Raw genomic sequence first — 17,931 nt, 5'->3', positions numbered from 1 at the left:
TCCTCCAATTTTTTTTCAAGATATGAATATAAAAGGCCAGGTAAAAATCCAATAGACTAGCCAATAAAAACGTATTTATTACTCACAACTGTTCGTTGAGTACAATGGAGACAGTTTTCTTGAGAGGCGTATCTTCAGACATCCTGGCTTTCGACGTGGATTGTGATGCCATGGTCTCCACGCCGGAGTCTTCTGCTAGGCTGCGGCCGAAGTCTGACACTGGAATGTAAAATTATTGTGAGCAACTTAGTCGAACTATTTAATTTTTTTCTAATAAATATTGTATTACCTATCCCCTCCTCCTCGTTTGGGAGGAGACCCTTGCCCTGCAGTGGGAGAATAAAATGAATAACCTATACTAATATTATAAAGCTGAATACTAAATAAATGAAAAAAAAATGTATTTGGATAAGTTAGTGGCTACTAGGAAAGTCATTATTTTTATTACACAATAAAAAGCACCCCTTGTCACAGCCATAATACGGGGATTACATATTGTACTATAATAGTAAAAGTTTAAAATTTGGATGGTTGTGTAACAATGCTACATAGTCAGTGAAAGCCTTTTATGCTTGACTAGCGTAAAAAGCTTCCAAACGTAACTTTATCTTAGTAAGCACAGTTTTATATTAAGTTTACCTTCGGCAATAGCTGCATCGCTGTACGCGAGGTCAAAGTGTTCAGGCTCATGCATCTTGATGAGGTCCGCGTATGGACAACAGTCGTACTTGTCCAGGTCGGTCAGAGAGCTGTCTCTCTCCCTGTTATAGAAAATGTACGTTTATTTATACTAGTGCACTAAAGAAAGTGATAATTTTGTCTATGTATAGTGTAGGACATAATCTCTGCAAGAACTGAAATAATTTGATTTATTTTTGTCATTATGTTAGTGACAATTAGTCAAAGCTAACCAGAGCTATTGCAGGATCGGCTAGTATATAAAAAGTTATTTTATGTTTTAACGCAAATTTGTTTTGGAGGAAAAGGCACATATTTCTAAAATGTGTTTGTTTGTTTTCTATTTAGCTATTTGGACATAATTTGGCGGAATCTTAGATTAAAGTCAAAGAAAGCTCAACTTGCCAATAAATAAATGCATATTGAAACTGTAATTTTAACAATAAATGTGTTATTCTTACAGATTATGTTTAGAAAATGCAGTATATAAGTATAATATACCTGTCTCGTAAAGCCATGTCGGTGAGTATTCTGTTCCACAGCGCGAGTTGAGACACACTGAGCTCTATCGCGCAGTCACTCACGAGGTTCACCTCAAGCGCAGGCCCGCAAGACAACACGCCGCCCATGTACAACGCTGGGGCGAGCACGCAACCTATATGCACTCTAGAAAAAAATAAAAAATATATTTTGATTAAACTTCTGTCATCAAATTATAAGCATTATATATTTTTTCAAGCAAGACCCTTATGTTTTCATATCCTTTAAGCAAGTCCTTTAAGAATCGCACTGCTGGACTTACTCTGTGCTAATAAAATCAAATTAATTGTTATACTTTGGACGGTTTTGTCTCCAAAGAGAAAACCCGATCCCGATAGCCATACATTAAGAGATCACAAAAAATTACACATATTCGTAAGATCGAGAATTACTTTCAGTACATCTCGATGAGATACTGATAGTTTTTTTAAAGCACATTTCTGACACTTAATTTTTATTTTTTATTTGCGTTTTGTTGAAGCGGAAAAGTTTCAGTTAATTGAAGCAATATAAACTCAATACGTTACTGAAGTAGATATATGATAATAATACATACGAGTGCAGTATTGGTGTCAACATGGGTTGTTGTATCTGCTGGCTCCATTTCAGCGCCGGGTTCTCTATGGTGGTCTTCTGCAATTCTTCACTAGCCTGAAAAGAATAAGTTTTAACAGTAATTGTATCTCCTATGGTTCCTAGTTTTAACAAAAAACAATTATGACCTTCGCTGTGTCGTTTGTTTTTTTTGTTGTTATAATCAAAAGTCTATATTCTCAGATAAAATGCATACTTTAAACCCTGCTCAGCTTGAGTAGCATTAGTAGCAATTTTAACATATAAATTCTATCATTTAAAAAATGTCAAAGTTGAATGTTTTGCTTTTAATTCAATATTCTTGAATCAATTGGATAAAGAGTGGCAGTGTACAACATTATATCGCATTAAGATTTCTATGACCAGAAAAAAATAGTAATCAGCAAAATAATAATTCTAACTTTTAAACTCTCGCGTTGCATGTTTAATGTATAATAGAATACGGGAATTAACGCGAACACGCATTTTACCTTAAAATGCAAGTTGCACTCGCCGTGGTCCCAGGCTGACTGAGAGAGTCAGCCTGGGACCACGGCGAGTGCAACCTGCATTTTAAGGTAAAATGCGTGTTCGCGTTAATTCCCGTATTCTATTATAATACATTAAAATAATAATTGACAATGTTTTTGTGTATACCTGCGAGATGAGTTGTTTGAACTGCGAAGACATCAACGTGACGTTATGTATACTGAGCTCGTACTGTCTGCCGTCGTAACTGTTGGCCGAGCCCGCCCAGCCGTTGTCCGCGTTCGCGTTCACTGCACGTCTGTACAAGCATTCATATATTATTATACGTTGGTTTTATTTAAATGTATTTTAGTAGTATTGAGACTATACTTGGTGATTAGAGTTTGCTTCTAGGGAGACTTAGGCCTTAGAATTAGATACGCAAGTTTTCGAATCTTACAGGTTATATGTATTTCCTTTACATATCTATTTAGAAGTATGATTATCAGTTTTTCCAGAATACGAGCTTTATTAACTTCGCATCAACGAGTTTTAAAAGGATGGAATTTAGTATTGACGTGTTGAATCGCGACTTTCTTATTATTAGTGACATTATTTTTTTGGCATTTTGCTTAGTTAAGGATGAGTGGTCGTGTGCACAATTAGAGTTAAAGTTACTCACTAATAATATAATAAGAAACTCATGTTATGCACTCATCATCATTGGCCTGAATACATCTATTGCAGATGATTAAGGTGGCGTCAGGTAGAATTCGTGCACTTTTGTTCGTGGCTGAAAAGGCCTATGTTATGCACTATGAAAGTATTAAATCAGTGCACTCACCTACAAATAGGGTTATCTGGATGCGGGTTGAGTGTTACTCTGCCGATCTGAAATTAGTATAAAAATTTATTAAACATAATTTTGGCAAGTATCAGGGTGAAAAAAATTAAGTGTCATGGAGGGAAAATGCATAAATACAATGCATAACACAGTGAAAAAAAGGTGTTTAATGACTTCAGATAAATGCTCACTTGAAAAGGACGTATAAAACGGGATAATTTAAGTAAATATATACTAAATTGTACTTACATTGAACATAAAAGTATCGTCGACATTGGGATTCTTGTCCGGCTCCTCGCCAGTGATGAGCACGCGTACTCCACCCGCTGTCAAGTAACAGAACGGCCACTGCCACGTTGATACTCTGAAATGTACAACATAGTATATTAGCATAACGTAATAAATATAAGCATATTGACACGATATCCAAATATAAGATGATGATCATATTGGCCAAAGTTAATAAGTTGTTCGTCACAATGAAGATGACAATCACTTGCGGTTGAGATGTCTGTACCCTAACTTTAGACAGAGATAGCTGGAAAGGGGAAGGGAGGCCTTTGCCGTGTAGTGGGACAATATGCGCTGGTAATAATAATAACTTGAAATGTACTAAAAAAATAGTTCCTACGGCCCCCGCTAGAGGTGGTGGTCCGATTTTCATACTACATTTCTCAATACCTATTCAGTTATTTGTAGTTGAGGGTAGAGAAGAATCAGCCTAGATGATAATCATCATACATATATTATAAAAAGGTTAATCACACAAACCTGTTATCAACTTCAGATTTGAGCGGGCAGAACGCTTTGGGCGCCATTTCCCTGATGAGTGACGTCACATTGTCCACTATGACCGGTTGTATGATGACTTCGAGAGGTGCTAGTGTAGCATATATCTCCCACATCGTGTCGTCACCCTGGAACGTGAAATATTAATTTTACACTAATTATACTACCTGGTAAAAGTTTGCAGAAATCATAGCGGCATTGTATAATCTGCCTACGTCCATAGGAAACAAGCAGGATTTTATGTTCGTATAGTACGCGTCAAGCCATAAGTAACAAATAGATATTTTGAAAGAAAGAAGTTGTACTTACATTTTTATGTTCCAACAGTTTCGGGTGTAGCTCCTCTTTCCAACTGGCTGGCAAATTGGATATCCTGGAATTTATCAATAGTGGTTTTATTTTGTACCATTAGCCTGCGTCCTTTTGTGTGGACTATATTTTAGTTAATATTCATTTTAACAAAATAAAGCATTGGTGGTCTACTCCTATTAGTCATAGCATGATGATTGATGATAGCCTTTCTCAATATACAGATTGAAGCAGTAGTTCTTGGGATTTGCGCGTCCAAACAAACGAGCAGACAAATTCTTCAACTGTATATCATTAGTATAGATGAACTCGATTTACGAACAGCTTAACTTTACAGAACGTGCTTAAGAGATCAGAACGTGCTCAAGACGCTATATTTTTGTCGACATTTTCAACGAAAGCGTCGTGAGCACTTTCTGATTTGTGGAGTATTATAGCCGACCGTGGCGGTCAAAGGGTTAAAATAGTTGTGTAACTTACTGCGCCTGTGTGATGGTGACTGCTAGGAAGTTGTTCTCATCTTTGACGCTGGTCGGTTCACGTGCTTCGAGCACGCGCCCGCCCAGCGCGCTCGCCGTCCACTCGTCCGAGCCCGCTCTGTAAACAAAATATTGTGTATTATAGTAAATTATTATATGATATAAGAACTTGAATAAATGAAAATTTGGTTCAGTAGAGTTCTGAGAAAAATAGTATCTTAATTTGTGTGTATCTGTTGTTTGTTTTCAAGAACTCCTATATTACAAAATTATAAATAAAAAAATCTACTTTCAAGTCAGTTTATGCTATATTTAATTTTTTTTTCGAAGATTTCGAAGAATTTGAAGTATTTTGTTATTGACTTTGAACTAATTATAGTTCCATGATACATCCACTGTTGATGCATCATAAATTATTTACAAAAAAATTATTCAAATTTTTGTTTATTTTAATAGTTGAACGTTTTGGAACACTATAGAAAGCCCATCTAAATATTTCTGCCATTTTTTTAACCAATGACTATCCCACTGCTGGGCAAGGGTATTTAACGGGGGAAGGATATTATTATATTGATTTACACTTCATATACAATTGTATAACGGCGGACATAATCTCAAAGTCTTTTTCTCCAAGACCACTTTGGGTTGTTAAGTGGCAGATAGTAATCGAAGTAGGTGTATAGAACAAGAAAGAGAGTAAGTTGACAAAGACGAACCTTTCATAATGTCTGACGGATGCTGCAGCAAGTTTGACCTTGAGCTGGTTGTAGTGCGTCTGAATGTCCACAGTAGAGATGACGTCATCTATATCGATGGCCAGCTTCATAAAACGAGAGGCCACCACGAGGGTTGCTCTGCTCACCACCCATTGGAACCAGAAGAATGTTGTGAGTTTCCTTTGAACAACTGCAACCAATAAAAAATATTCGTAAAAATTACGAAAGCATAATATGAAAAAGTTTAGTTCTAAGGTCAACCTCACTTTTATTTCTAAAGTATTATAATTATTCCCCACTGCTGGGCATGACGATCCCCTGAAAATTAGAGAAAGATGAGGTGGTCAATCCACTACGCTGCCCAAGAGAGGGCTAAAGTACTATTACACTCGAAATGAAATGAATGTACAAAAAAAAACACTATCCACAAAAATATATTCTCTTATCCTAATATTAATCACACAATCCAACATTTTGTATGTTTCTAACTCAATCACTGAAAAACGTCTACACAATACACTTATTATCCGATCGAACGATCAAAAGAAACTCACGGGTAGAAGTAAATGACGTTATAAATCTCCCGCGAACGTGCACCTGTCACGTGATTGAACGTAACCTAAACACTTAGACGAACACTTTATTACCCGCAATTACACTACCCCCAACGAAACAATACGAACACACCGCAACGATATAAAGAAGATACAAAGTTTTCATAAAATACGTGGAACCCTTTGAACTACGTAGGAAAACTTCCTCACCTTTAATTAACTTAGGAGGGTAAGCGCGTACAAAGCAATTCCTATAGCCGAAAAATTCAACCAGAACAAAAGAAACTACGGAGCACAACGCTCACTTATGACAAAACCCGCAGTGGTATCGATCGTTTTCACTGGCAGACACTGGCTAGGTCGGGTACAGACCGACTTTTTCGTCTGACGAATAAGTCTAGCAATGTCGGCGAAGCTAATATACAAGAAAACGCTTATAGAATATGCGCTCTTTCACCTGTATTATCATCATTAAACACCATGTTTGAGCAAATAAATTATTTGATTTGATTTGATTTGATTTAATGAGGCAACCCGCTAACCCTTAAGTTAACGCCAAAAGTTCTCAAGTCTCAATCAAAGTAACGATACATTTCAATTTCTAAAAATTAATTACTAATGTAACTTTTTAGAATTGTTATTGGATTACAATAAAAAAAGTAATTATCATAAAATCTTTTCTCAGGGCTTCCTCCGCGCAAGTCACAAAAAAGTGCCCTACCCCCAGGAAGTAATAAAAATGAACGCAAATTACCTCGCTTTAGTGATATTGGCGCGAAAGCGGCGCAGGCCGGGGTACTTACCGAACTTATTCTACCGTAACTTATGTAGGCAATACATTAGGGATTATGTACAGTATGGATGTATGGATGTGAATGAAGGAAGGCAAAGGAAGTTTGTAAAGATTACCTACCAAGTGGCGCTCTTTAGTCCCTACCTTCCCCTATGGCGCAATATTATGTATGTATGTAAGTTTTACTCACCATCTTGTGCCGATCGATCGAATATTTCAATGAGTTCGGAACTTTTACTTGAGATGTCTTCAGATGGGGTTTGAACTTCTTCCAACTCAGATACCGATCTGAAATTAGAATAAAACGTATGATACGTTGAATATGTTACTTGAAAACATGTGACTACTATATTTTATAGTATAACGTGTCTTTCATGCCGACCCATATTTAAACTAATTAAAGGTTTAGATGACAACCACGATATCGTTTGCGTGCTCGCAATATCATTGACGTGTTCCCAATTAATTAAACATAATATGACGGCGTACAAATAGGTACGTACTTGATTTTCAGTTATTTAGGAAAACGTGCAGATCCGACAGGCTTAAAAATCTTGGTATTGTAAGTCGGTATTTGCATGATATTCCCATTGATTGCGAAACTACGCGTATGATCGTGCAGAAGCTTTATAGTACGCAACAAATAACTCTGAATGTAGAAGCAAAAAAAGGAGATGATGGAAAGAATGGACGCTGTCGACGTTAACTTCATTCAACTGCCGACAACTACCACATGTCTCCTACTTCATTGTGCTGTTGGTATCCCAAATAACATATTTGGCAAGAATTACACTGTACACACGATAACAGTGCCAACATCTACTTTTAACTAACTTCTAAAAAGAAACACTTTTTAGGGTTCCGTGAGCAAAAATCCTGTCCGCTATTATTTCACTTACAGGTGGGTTTCGTATCTTCTTACTTTCATGTCTGTATAATTTTTTAAATGAAAAGTTACTCTAAATGTCTGCGCAGTCGAAGGACTTTTATCCGCAGACAAGTATCACGAAGAAAATGTTAATACAGGACCAAAAAGTACAGTGAGGACTCCCTTGTTTTCGCAGGCCCCGGTCAAGAAGATTGGCTGGGCTGGACACGGAGTGAAAAATCATTTTCAAAATGCGAAAGTTTAAATGAAATAGTTGCCATAGGGATATTTTCTCAAGTAATGAGTGAAGGTACTTGACCAGTGTATTGTTTAGCAAACAAGCTGTTGATGTAATATGTTCCACAACTGTTTATCAAGAGATTGCGAGATGAGATAATACAAGAGTTTATTACCCTTTTCATTATCTTATTATATATAAAATGAATTGCCAAATGTGTTGCTAAGCGCAAAACTCAAGAATGGCTCCACCAATTCGATTTTTATTTTTGTAATATTGTCTATTAGACATAGGAAAGGTTTTTATGGATGGAAAAAAGAAATCCAAAGAAAATTCGCGGCAGCATCTTCATCAACCCCTAAATTTCAGCCACTTAGGGTATGTTTTCTAAAAGGTATGCCAAAGATGAGATCACAAATATTCAACTAAATTCATCCTAAATTTTACCTCAATAGGTCAAATAGTTTAGCCGGGAAAACGTAACAAACAAACAGACAGACATATTTTCACATTTATAATACTCGTATAGTTTTGTTATAGGATCTATGCTTCGTGACTCTCCATATACTTAGTTTTATGACAGGATCTATCCTGCGTGACTCTTTGTCATTAGCTCATAAGCTGATTACTAGACAAGGTTTGCTAATAGCAGGCTCAACTACCGACTAATCACGCTCATGTTTTATACCACTGTATGGGGGTTGACACCACATTAAAACTTCATGAACTAATTCACACGACATTGTTGCGAAGGACATCCAATAGCTAATTTCTAGGGTCCCGTACCCTAAGCGTAAAACGGGACCCTATTACTAAGCTTTCCCGGTCTCCAGGCTGTAGATACAGCCTGGAGACCGACATGATGAGATCATAAACCGTGACGTGAGCTGAAATTTTCACAAATTATGCATTTCCGTTGCCGCTATAACAACAAATACTAAAATAAACGTGGTTTTTTTTCGTATTTTTTTGGTACGGAACCCAATGTGCGCGAGTCCGACTCGCACTTGGCCGGTTTTTATACTCATGTCATTTGCAGTGTGGCAAGGCTGTATGTTACGTGTGATTATAGAACATCGTTCAAAGCTTTAATTCACTGCATTTATCGTATTGCATAATATGACGTATGAATGGTTTAAATTGACGATAACTATGACGGAGGCTTGCAATTGTGTTCATTGGATTCTATTAACACGATATGGGTACTGCACTCAATTTTGTAAGTACGTTGTACAGGAGACAATTGTGGTCACGAGATTTCTCATAAACGGAGATGCACAGGGACTAATTTACGTCAATAATGCTTAATAGACTTAATAAATAGCAAATTCTATCATACAGCAAAGAAGCGACCGCTCTAAGCGGTCTATCATGAGGCCCCAAAGATATTCCCCTAAAAAAGGAAAAAAAAAGTTTAGACATCACAATTTGTTACCCCTTTTTGCTATTTGCCTAAACCTTTAAGCATAACTTGCGTAATATGTTGTATATACTCAAACTTGCCATTTCCCTGTACCAAAATATATTGAACTCCTATATGCTCAAAGCACAAGGTCATCAAACATTTAATCGAATAAGGTGGATAGTTTAAAGTTCATAGGTGGTGATGAGGTTCTACCTTGACCATTACGACATGCGTGCCTTGGTGGTCCCATCCCACGCTGCGTATTATGAATGTCAAAGTCTAATACCTCTTACATATGTGGTGAGTACTAGGAAGGCCTTAACTAAACATAAGTTACCTAGAAGGTCGACAAATGTATGTGAAGATTTAGGCACATTACTGAGTAAATTGTCAGAAGTCTAACGTAGTGAGATAAATCTCTTACTCGCATCCAAGAAGGGCAAGAACTCATAGATTAGATTCACTTGAAACCACATTTAAAAAATCGTTTTGCTATGTTAAGATAGTTAAAGAATAAGATTTCAAAATCGAGATATATTCCAGAAGATAATTTGGTATTCCCTCACGATCTACGAAAATGTAGCATGGTCTAGTACTCGGTACATCGCGCCATGACGAATCTACAGAACTTTAGATAAAAATAAACAACGGTATATTTTTACTTACTTATCATCCCAAACAATAACAAACAAAAAACATCGATTAATCTATTCATATATCATTAAACAGAGTACATGATTAATCGCAAGTGAAACGCGCTGCGAGTGGCAGAAGCAGCACGTCACGGGGTCAACGGCCGGTCACTTGGACGACGCACTAACTACCTAAGCACCACATTATACTAGTACTAGGTACTACGCTAATTGTTATGTATCTGTTAGTGTTGATACAACACTGTTACGACATACGCATGTGGTTGACACGTGCGTTGTTTCTATTCATACTCTTTGTGATCTAGGAAAATGATATGGGAGATGATTTGAGGATGAAAATCCATTACTCCATACTAATATTATAAATGCGAAAGTAACTCTGTCTGTCTGTTACTCAATCACGCCTAAACTACTAAACCAATTTGCATGAAATTTGGTATGGAGCTATTTTGATACCTGAGAAAGGACATAGGCTATATATCATCACGCTACGACCAAAAGGAGCAGAGTGCCAGTAAAAAATGTTACAAAAACGGGGAAAAATTTCACCCATTCTCGCTTATTGGACGCAAGCGAAGTTGCGCGGGTCAGCTAGTTACAAATATGTCAATTATCCTCTCCAACATAAAAATAGTATAGTTAAAATGCATAAAATATGTAGAGCTCGTATACCTCGCTCCCTAATCTGTAAATACACGAATTTGGAAGTGAATACACATTTGAAATAAAAAAAAACACACATGAGATGCGCGAGCCCTTTCATTCATTAATCGATTTGCATTACGAATCGTCCAATTTAATTACACAAACAATACGAACAATTAGCTTAGGGCTTCAAGAACTTTATCAAAACTATGCAGATATTTACATTTTAAAATGATATTTTAATGATAAATTAAGTAGGTAACGCAGCTATTATCCCATTAAGCGACTCATGAATATCGGCATAAATATCATTGCATTACTTTGCCAACTACATTATGCAAATGGGGACAGCAATTTTCCGTATCTATGTACAAATATTTAGCTGTTTTATGATACTGTTAAATGAGAAGGGAAACCCGTGACTCCAGAGTTCATCAACCTGAAAATATCAATAGGGCACACCTTACACTGATTAATTCTATGTAGCTAATATTAATTTATCGCAGAATTTATAAATTACAACCCGTTTTTATTACTGAGATTGTAATTCACTGTACATATGGTGACAACCTAGGGTCTTGGCAGAAGAACTGGTTTCTTCTTGCAGTTCCATAAGTAGGTAATCCCCAAGCTACCACAAATCACCCCTGACTTGCAACTAAATATGCCTAGGCATATTTTATTCATAACAGTAATTAGAGAAACGGGCAATAAATCCGTGTACGATTTCTTGCACAGAGTCAGGTTTACTACTAAGTTGCACCTGTATGTACTAATTGATAAAGGTCGGTCACTTTGCTGATCGTTCACCGACCGGCGGGTGCGATGGGCAAGAAGAGGAAAGAAATGCGACATAATGTTTTGTAGTTAGAGAAAAGAAATAAATGTAAACACGAAAATGTCTGTGGCCATGAGTGTGAGATAATATAGTGTACCTGAACCACACATTTGATTACTGTAAACACCGAATGCTTAATTATTTTTTTTGGTGACAGAATATAAATGCATGTGAAATTAAGAATGTGAAGGTTAAGCTCGAATATCACTGGTCTTGTCGTTTATCCGCGCAACCAGGCTGTACTGTGATATCTATAAACAAAATCCTGCACCGAATGCTGCTTTTTATGCAACTGGCCAGCGTGGCCAGGAAATCAGCAGGTAGGACATTATTACATGTTAGAAACACAGAAAAAGACAATACATACCTTATAAGCGATCTCTGGGAGCTGCTAGTGGCCAGTGCTTGTTTAGGAGTGACGAACTGCTCTCGCTTCAGCAACGTGATGATGTGATTAAGGCAGTGGAACGCCGAGGCCATCACGTGGAGCTGGACAGTAAAAATAAATGTAAATGGAATTTAGGCCTAACTTTTTATTTGGGGATCACTCATAATTATTTTGGTTATACGTGTTTCAAGCACAGTTTTGTGCTAAAGCACATTTTTTTGACTATAAAATATCTTTCAAACATTGGAAAATAGTATATCTGCCGCATTGCAGGTCAAATCGAAAATTTATTCTATAAGTCTAATCTGAAATTATAATGGATGAGTACTATATTATGTGATTTGGATATTGTTTTATTGTAGTCCTATCTTAACAATTTTAAGTTAATCAAATCGAAAGTGGAATACTCCAAAAATTACTTCATAGTATTATTAATTTAATTAGTAACGTATGGATGTAGCAAAATAAAAACCAAATTAAAAATATTTACTACCTTTATACAAGGACGATTTAAACATTAAAATTGTAAAACAGCAATCCTCTAAATACAACAAAGACTATGCTAACTTCAAACAGAAATACTTAAAAATAATTGTATATTAATTCAATGTATTTTTCATAAGTTATTTGGACAAATATCCCCATCTTCCTTCAACGTGAACTGCGAACAACGACACAAAATGTAAAATTAATACACGAACATTCGCGCAATTCTACATCACTATGCGACATATTTTGCATTAATAAGTGAGGGCTGAGTACCTCGAATATAATCGGTCATTCACCCGGGTTCAAGCGTTCCGATAACGGAGGCAAGTGTAAAACAACCATAAGCTTGCAACTAAGTTGACTGGACTCGGTTCTTGGCAACTGCAAACGAAACACAACATTGTACCTTCTTGAATGAAAAAAAATACATTTGCCTTCGCAATCGGACTACATATTTATCAGTACTCTAGTGATTTGCATGATTTTTTGTCACATGGTGATTGGAAGACATCACCCTCTTCGCAGTTTGCAGTTATTAACATTTCGTAAATTGAAGGAAGATGTAGGAACGGTGTCAAACTCGCTCCAGCGACGTAAATTCGATGATTAAATATTCAGTCTAATTTGCAAAGCATTTTTAAAACTTATCAACATTTACTTTTTAGTGCATTATTCCAAAAGGTTTATATAGTGTTAGTTTAACACATTGTTAACCTTTAGATCATCTGACAAAGATATATTTTACCCGTTTGCAAGACATGATCTTACATTATGAAAGACTAGCTTCTGTTCGCGACATCGTCTGAGTGAAAATATTTTCCAGGGAAATAAGTATCTAATGTGATAATTTAGGTTTTAAACTATCTTTGTATCAAATTTCATCAAATTCTTTCTGTACCTTTTGCTTGAAAGTGTAACATATACACATCCATTCCCACAAACTATAGTTTTTATAATATTAGTAGATATATTTGATTTGTAGCTGCAATTAATCGTGTGCAGTAGCTGTATGACCCAAATTGCTGAGAGCAATAAATTGCAATTTTCTGTGCGTGTTCTATTAGACACGTAGCCCTGTAGTATATTACATAAGTCGATGTGTAAACAATTATACTCAATTAATAAAGTACGCCTATATTTTATTATCTATATTGGAGACCTTAATTAATACATTGTTACATCCAGATACTGCTGGTGTACACAGGTCCTCAATTATTAGGCGTACACTGCCTAATAACCAGGCTATACCAATATTATGCATAGTACTGACCTAATACTGCTAATTAATATTTTATTGATGAGTAGATATATCATTGTCGAATTTGTTATTAGCAAACTGCGCTGTCTAAATATTTTTATTGATTTTGCCCTCAGGTTCAAGTCTAAGAAATGCACGTGGTAGCTTTCTGGGACCACGTGTGAACTTTGAACTCAATCTCATTTGCTTTCGAAAATCAAAATAATCATAGCAATGACGAGGTCGCACACTATGTTTAGCAGAATTATCTGCAAGGAACAAAAAGGAAAAAGCAACCAAGTCTTTTATATAGAGAAAGAAATCGAAAGTAAATTACACGAACTGCATATAAACTGTATCGCACGCGCCCTAATGCAGAGATAACTGTACAACATTTTAGTATATTATTCAATGAAGATTGAAATGACAGCTGACCCGCATTTATCTTTCGCAAGTGTAGGTGTGTCGCGTCACAACCGCTGCTATCTGAACACACACTAAGTATCGGCTGACGTCAAACGTAGGTGCATCTTCCACAATCGACGTGCACTCATTTTTATTAAGCACCTAGAGTGCGAATTGGAACATTTCCCTTAGTATAGAATATGGTTTAAACAATGCCCATCGACCCGTGTGACCATATTAAGGAAGCATCAATGAAATCACTTGTATCCCAAAACTACCACTATCTCCCTCCGACTTTCTCAATAGGATAATAGATCCAGACTATCAATGAATTCCTAGTCTGCTGTCTCATTCTATCCTAGGTTCTCGAATCGTAGTGTTTTACTGTTCAGTGTAGTGTGAATAACTCTTTAAGTATTTTACATGTTTATGAAAGATCTGTGCTGTATACCAATGATTTAACATAATGTACCCGTTTCGTAGAAGGCTGTAGATCGTTAGCATACACGTTGCGATGTAAATAATTCGTGGTCGCAGTACTATTTCCGCGCGCCTCTAAAACACTGCGTTCCGCTGCAATTTTCCGTACCCATCGCCTGCGCTCCGCACCCGCTAATGTAATAGAAACCTAACGCGTATATTTGTTTGTTGATATTAAACTGACAATGTGGCTGATAAAAGCTAGTCGACGCGACCGTCTATACGCAATCTGCCGTTGACAATAGACGCAAATAAAAGCCCTTTGTGTTTACATCAATATTTGTGAAGATTAAGATTATCGGAAGCCAGATATAAATTCACTCCAAAAATATAAGTGATAAATCGAGCATCGACATCGTTCCGTAATCGATAATCAAGCATGATCCGTGAATTTTTATTGATTTTGTTTTGTGTTCAGTCTCCAACGATGATGGTGGATTCAGCCAGAATCCTAGGAATATTTCCGATACCGTCTATCAGTCACCAAGTTGTGTTCAGAGCATTGATGTTGGAGTTAGGCAGAAGAGGACACGAGCTTGTCATCATCACCCCTAACCCTGCCCTGCCTAAGGAGAGGCCTCCCGACAACATAACAGAAATCGATACCGGTCAAGCGTATCAACTGATGGCTAGGCTGCTGCAAGAAGTGCAAGGAAATAAGACACTGAAGAGAGGAGTTGTGATGGATATCGAATGTATGTTCACCGGTGATTCAGTCAAAGGTATGATGGAGCTAATCTCGTATCAATTTGAACTGGGAGAAGTCAAGAAAATTTTAGACGACAAATCTCAAAAGTTCGATTTAGTATTTGTGGAAGCTATCGCAAACTATCACTTGGTTGTGTCTAATATATTCAACGCTCCCGCTATTTTGTTCTCATCGTTCTACGGGTTCCCGGAGCACTACGACATCCTGGGCGCAGTCGCGTGGCATCCTATATTTTATCCAAATTTTTACAGGCACAAGTATAAAAACCTGTCATTTTGGGAGAAAATTGAGGGGATTTATTTGGAATGGAAAATATTTCGAATGATCGTGACGCGCGAGGAAAAAGAAAACGATATGTTAAAACGTCGGTTTGGACCGGAAGCGCCCACCATTGAAGATATGAGGAAGAATATACAGATGTTGTTTGTGAACTCACACCCCATCTTTGGCAATAATCGCCCTGTGCCCCCGAGTGTTGTGTATTTAGGCGCTTTGCATCTACAACCAGTGAAAGAATTACCACAGGTGAGTCATTATTGTTGTAAACTTAAGTGTCAAACATTTCAAAGCTCTGCGACCATAAATTAAAATCTCTGACCGCATTTATAAATTACAGTAAAAAAGGTCCTTAGATACAAGGTTTTACGTTCTTTTCACGGTACTCGTTATTTTCACTTTCATTATAATTATTGGCAGAGTGCAGAAGTAACATGATGGAAATTATCCACATTCCATTATACAACCCGATCGTTACGAGTAAAGAGCAGAAATTATTCAAAGTAGCATTCATACCGAAACGAATTAGCGTTAAAACGTATGCAACATTGTTGATTTTCCTCATTTTCGTAGCACTTGAATACAGTTTTCTGTTGCACCGCATAATGTATTTTTTTTTGCAGGACCTCAAGACGTACCTAGACGAGTCAACTCGAGGGGTGGTGTACGTTAGTTTGGGCACAAACGTGCGTCCTTCTATGATGGAAGAAGATTTTCTCAACGCGTTCCTGGACGCGTTTGAAGCCCTACCTTACGATATCCTGTGGAAATTCGACGGTGACCACCTCGACCGGATACCCGAAAACTTGAGGATACAGAAGTGGTTCCCTCAAAGAGATTTGTTAAGTGCGTATAACAATATCTTACGATATGACCTTTAAAAATAATTTGTATTTAAATCTTGTTGTATAAAGTGTAGTGTATTTTTCATAATTTGGTAAGAACGGAAGTTTAACGTCTATTAAATTACTTGATTTTGACCCTAATTTGGATTGAAGTCTTGCATCAACATAATTATAAAATAGCGGTATGCATACCTATTTTATTAGTTGCGAAGGTAAGCTAACTATCGCTCCAAGGAAACATAAACAGGCAAGAAGCAAACTAGTTTTTAGAATACTTAAAAAGAACGAGAAATTTAAAGTCAATTTGTTTCAGTGCATCCTAACATCAAGGTGTTTGTAACGCAAGGAGGTCTGCAGTCGACCGACGAGGCGATAGACGCGGCGGTTCCTCTCGTGGGCATCCCGATGCTGGGCGATCAGTGGTACAACGTGAACAAGTACGTGGAACTGGGTATAGGAGAGCAGATCGACGCGCTCACTATGACTGGGGACGATTTGGTAGCGGCGGTCAAGAAGGTCATCGCTAACGACAAGTAAGTAGCTAATATGCAAGACATCGGATATTTCATGGTCAAATTTCAAATCTATGAGAATTTACAAAAGTACGCCTTTAGTTGTACATCAGAAGTAAAAGCTGATTATCGTACTAGTTGATAAATTATAAGGATCGTAGCAAATGGCGTTGTTTGGCGTCTGTCTACCCCTTGGGAAAAAGGCGTGATTTTATGTATCTAAAAGTAAAACTACTAAACTAGTACTATTAATCTGTTTAAAACAGGTACAGGAAGAACATCAGGCGTCTCCGCAGCGTGATGAACGATCAGCCGCAGCGTCCCCTAGAACGAGCGGTGTGGTGGACGGAGCACGTGCTCCGCCACGGCGGCGCCGACCACCTCCGAGCACCCTCAGCCAACACCGCCTGGTCCGAGTACTACATGACCGACGTGATAATCCTCCTAGTGGGTATCGTAGCCGCCATCATATCGCTCATTATATACACGTGTTGCCGAATCTTACACGCCTTCAAACGTATGGTTATTAAGTTTAAGCAAAGTTAGATTAGTTCGACACAAGAAACAGGCATGTCTGGAATTGGAATATTGCGAAGTACGCGTTTAATCAGAATCTCGGAGACAAAAAAATGTTGACTTTTCATGTTTCGCTTGTAAAAGTTAGATTTAGTTGAAATACCGTGCCTGGTTCTTGTCTAAGTTTATACCAATATGATATCCATCTATGTGTTCAACAGGCATTTTTTCGTGTCACTAACTCTTCTGTAACATTTTATTAAAGTAATATTTTAAGCAGGGCATCATAGCTTAAAATGGCCTTGAAGATACTAATATACCAACTGTTAAGATGAATGACATGAATTTATTTTTAATACACGAAGAAATGCCTTTATATTTAGAAAGTATTACGTAGTAGTGAGTATTTCTTTATAATCATTTTATTATAAGTTTTAAGAGCAAAAAACAAGTGTTCAATTGTTATAATTGAAGCGAGTGCGATTTGTAACATAACCGCCTGGCGATATGCAATGCTACTTATTTTTTGTGTTTGTTAATTTACGTTTAACGATATCATTTATAATATTAATAAGCATATCTTACGTACTATATTTTTTTAGGTTATATTTTATTAATTTTGTAATTGTGTTGAGAAATAAAGTCTTCAGAAAGTTTTTAAATTTCAAACGTGCCTATCTATTT

The 17,931-nt window shown here is 37.0% G+C and overlaps 2 protein-coding genes across 3 annotated transcripts in view; one reads left to right on the top strand and one right to left on the bottom strand.

Moving 5' to 3' along the window:
* Positions 1 to 17,931, bottom strand: part of Vps13B (vacuolar protein sorting 13B) — an 88,864-nt gene that overhangs the window by 45,196 nt on the left and 25,737 nt on the right. For both annotated transcript variants that reach the window (XM_076134290.1, XM_076134291.1), the window contains exons 29-41: positions 11,758 to 11,879; positions 6,934 to 7,031; positions 5,397 to 5,586; positions 4,682 to 4,798; positions 4,202 to 4,265; positions 3,875 to 4,020; positions 3,353 to 3,467; positions 3,104 to 3,150; positions 2,449 to 2,578; positions 1,775 to 1,869; positions 1,180 to 1,344; positions 640 to 761; positions 87 to 219 (exon numbers count right to left, since the gene is read on the bottom strand). In XM_076134290.1, the coding sequence (XP_075990405.1) occupies positions 87 to 219; positions 640 to 761; positions 1,180 to 1,344; positions 1,775 to 1,869; positions 2,449 to 2,578; positions 3,104 to 3,150; positions 3,353 to 3,467; positions 3,875 to 4,020; positions 4,202 to 4,265; positions 4,682 to 4,798; positions 5,397 to 5,586; positions 6,934 to 7,031; positions 11,758 to 11,879 (1,544 nt within the window). The remainder of the gene's footprint in view (positions 1 to 86; positions 220 to 639; positions 762 to 1,179; positions 1,345 to 1,774; positions 1,870 to 2,448; positions 2,579 to 3,103; positions 3,151 to 3,352; positions 3,468 to 3,874; positions 4,021 to 4,201; positions 4,266 to 4,681; positions 4,799 to 5,396; positions 5,587 to 6,933; positions 7,032 to 11,757; positions 11,880 to 17,931) is intronic.
* Positions 14,300 to 17,920, top strand: LOC142986083 (UDP-glucosyltransferase 2-like). The gene is made up of 4 exons (XM_076134292.1): positions 14,300 to 15,623; positions 15,998 to 16,220; positions 16,533 to 16,752; positions 16,998 to 17,920. The coding sequence occupies exons 1-4, from the start codon at positions 14,769 to 14,771 to the stop codon at positions 17,275 to 17,277; spliced, it is 1,578 nt and encodes a 525-aa protein (XP_075990407.1). The 5' UTR covers positions 14,300 to 14,768; the 3' UTR covers positions 17,278 to 17,920.

Source organism: Anticarsia gemmatalis, chromosome Z, assembly GCF_050436995.1.
Source record: "Anticarsia gemmatalis isolate Benzon Research Colony breed Stoneville strain chromosome Z, ilAntGemm2 primary, whole genome shotgun sequence".
Classification (NCBI taxonomy): domain Eukaryota; kingdom Metazoa; phylum Arthropoda; class Insecta; order Lepidoptera; family Erebidae; genus Anticarsia; species Anticarsia gemmatalis.
This window is presented reverse-complemented; position numbering and strand designations above follow the sequence as displayed.

Bases quoted from the DNA above. Each gene is read 5' to 3' on its own strand.
- LOC142986083 (XM_076134292.1), top strand. From the start codon at position 14,769: ATGATCCGTGAATTTTTATTGATTTTGTTTTGTGTTCAGTCTCCAACG. The intron at 16,221-16,532 runs GTGCGTATAACA...AATTTGTTTCAG, and splicing joins CCCTCAAAGAGATTTGTTAA to TGCATCCTAACATCAAGGTG. The intron at 16,753-16,997 runs GTAAGTAGCTAA...TGTTTAAAACAG, and splicing joins AAGGTCATCGCTAACGACAA to GTACAGGAAGAACATCAGGC.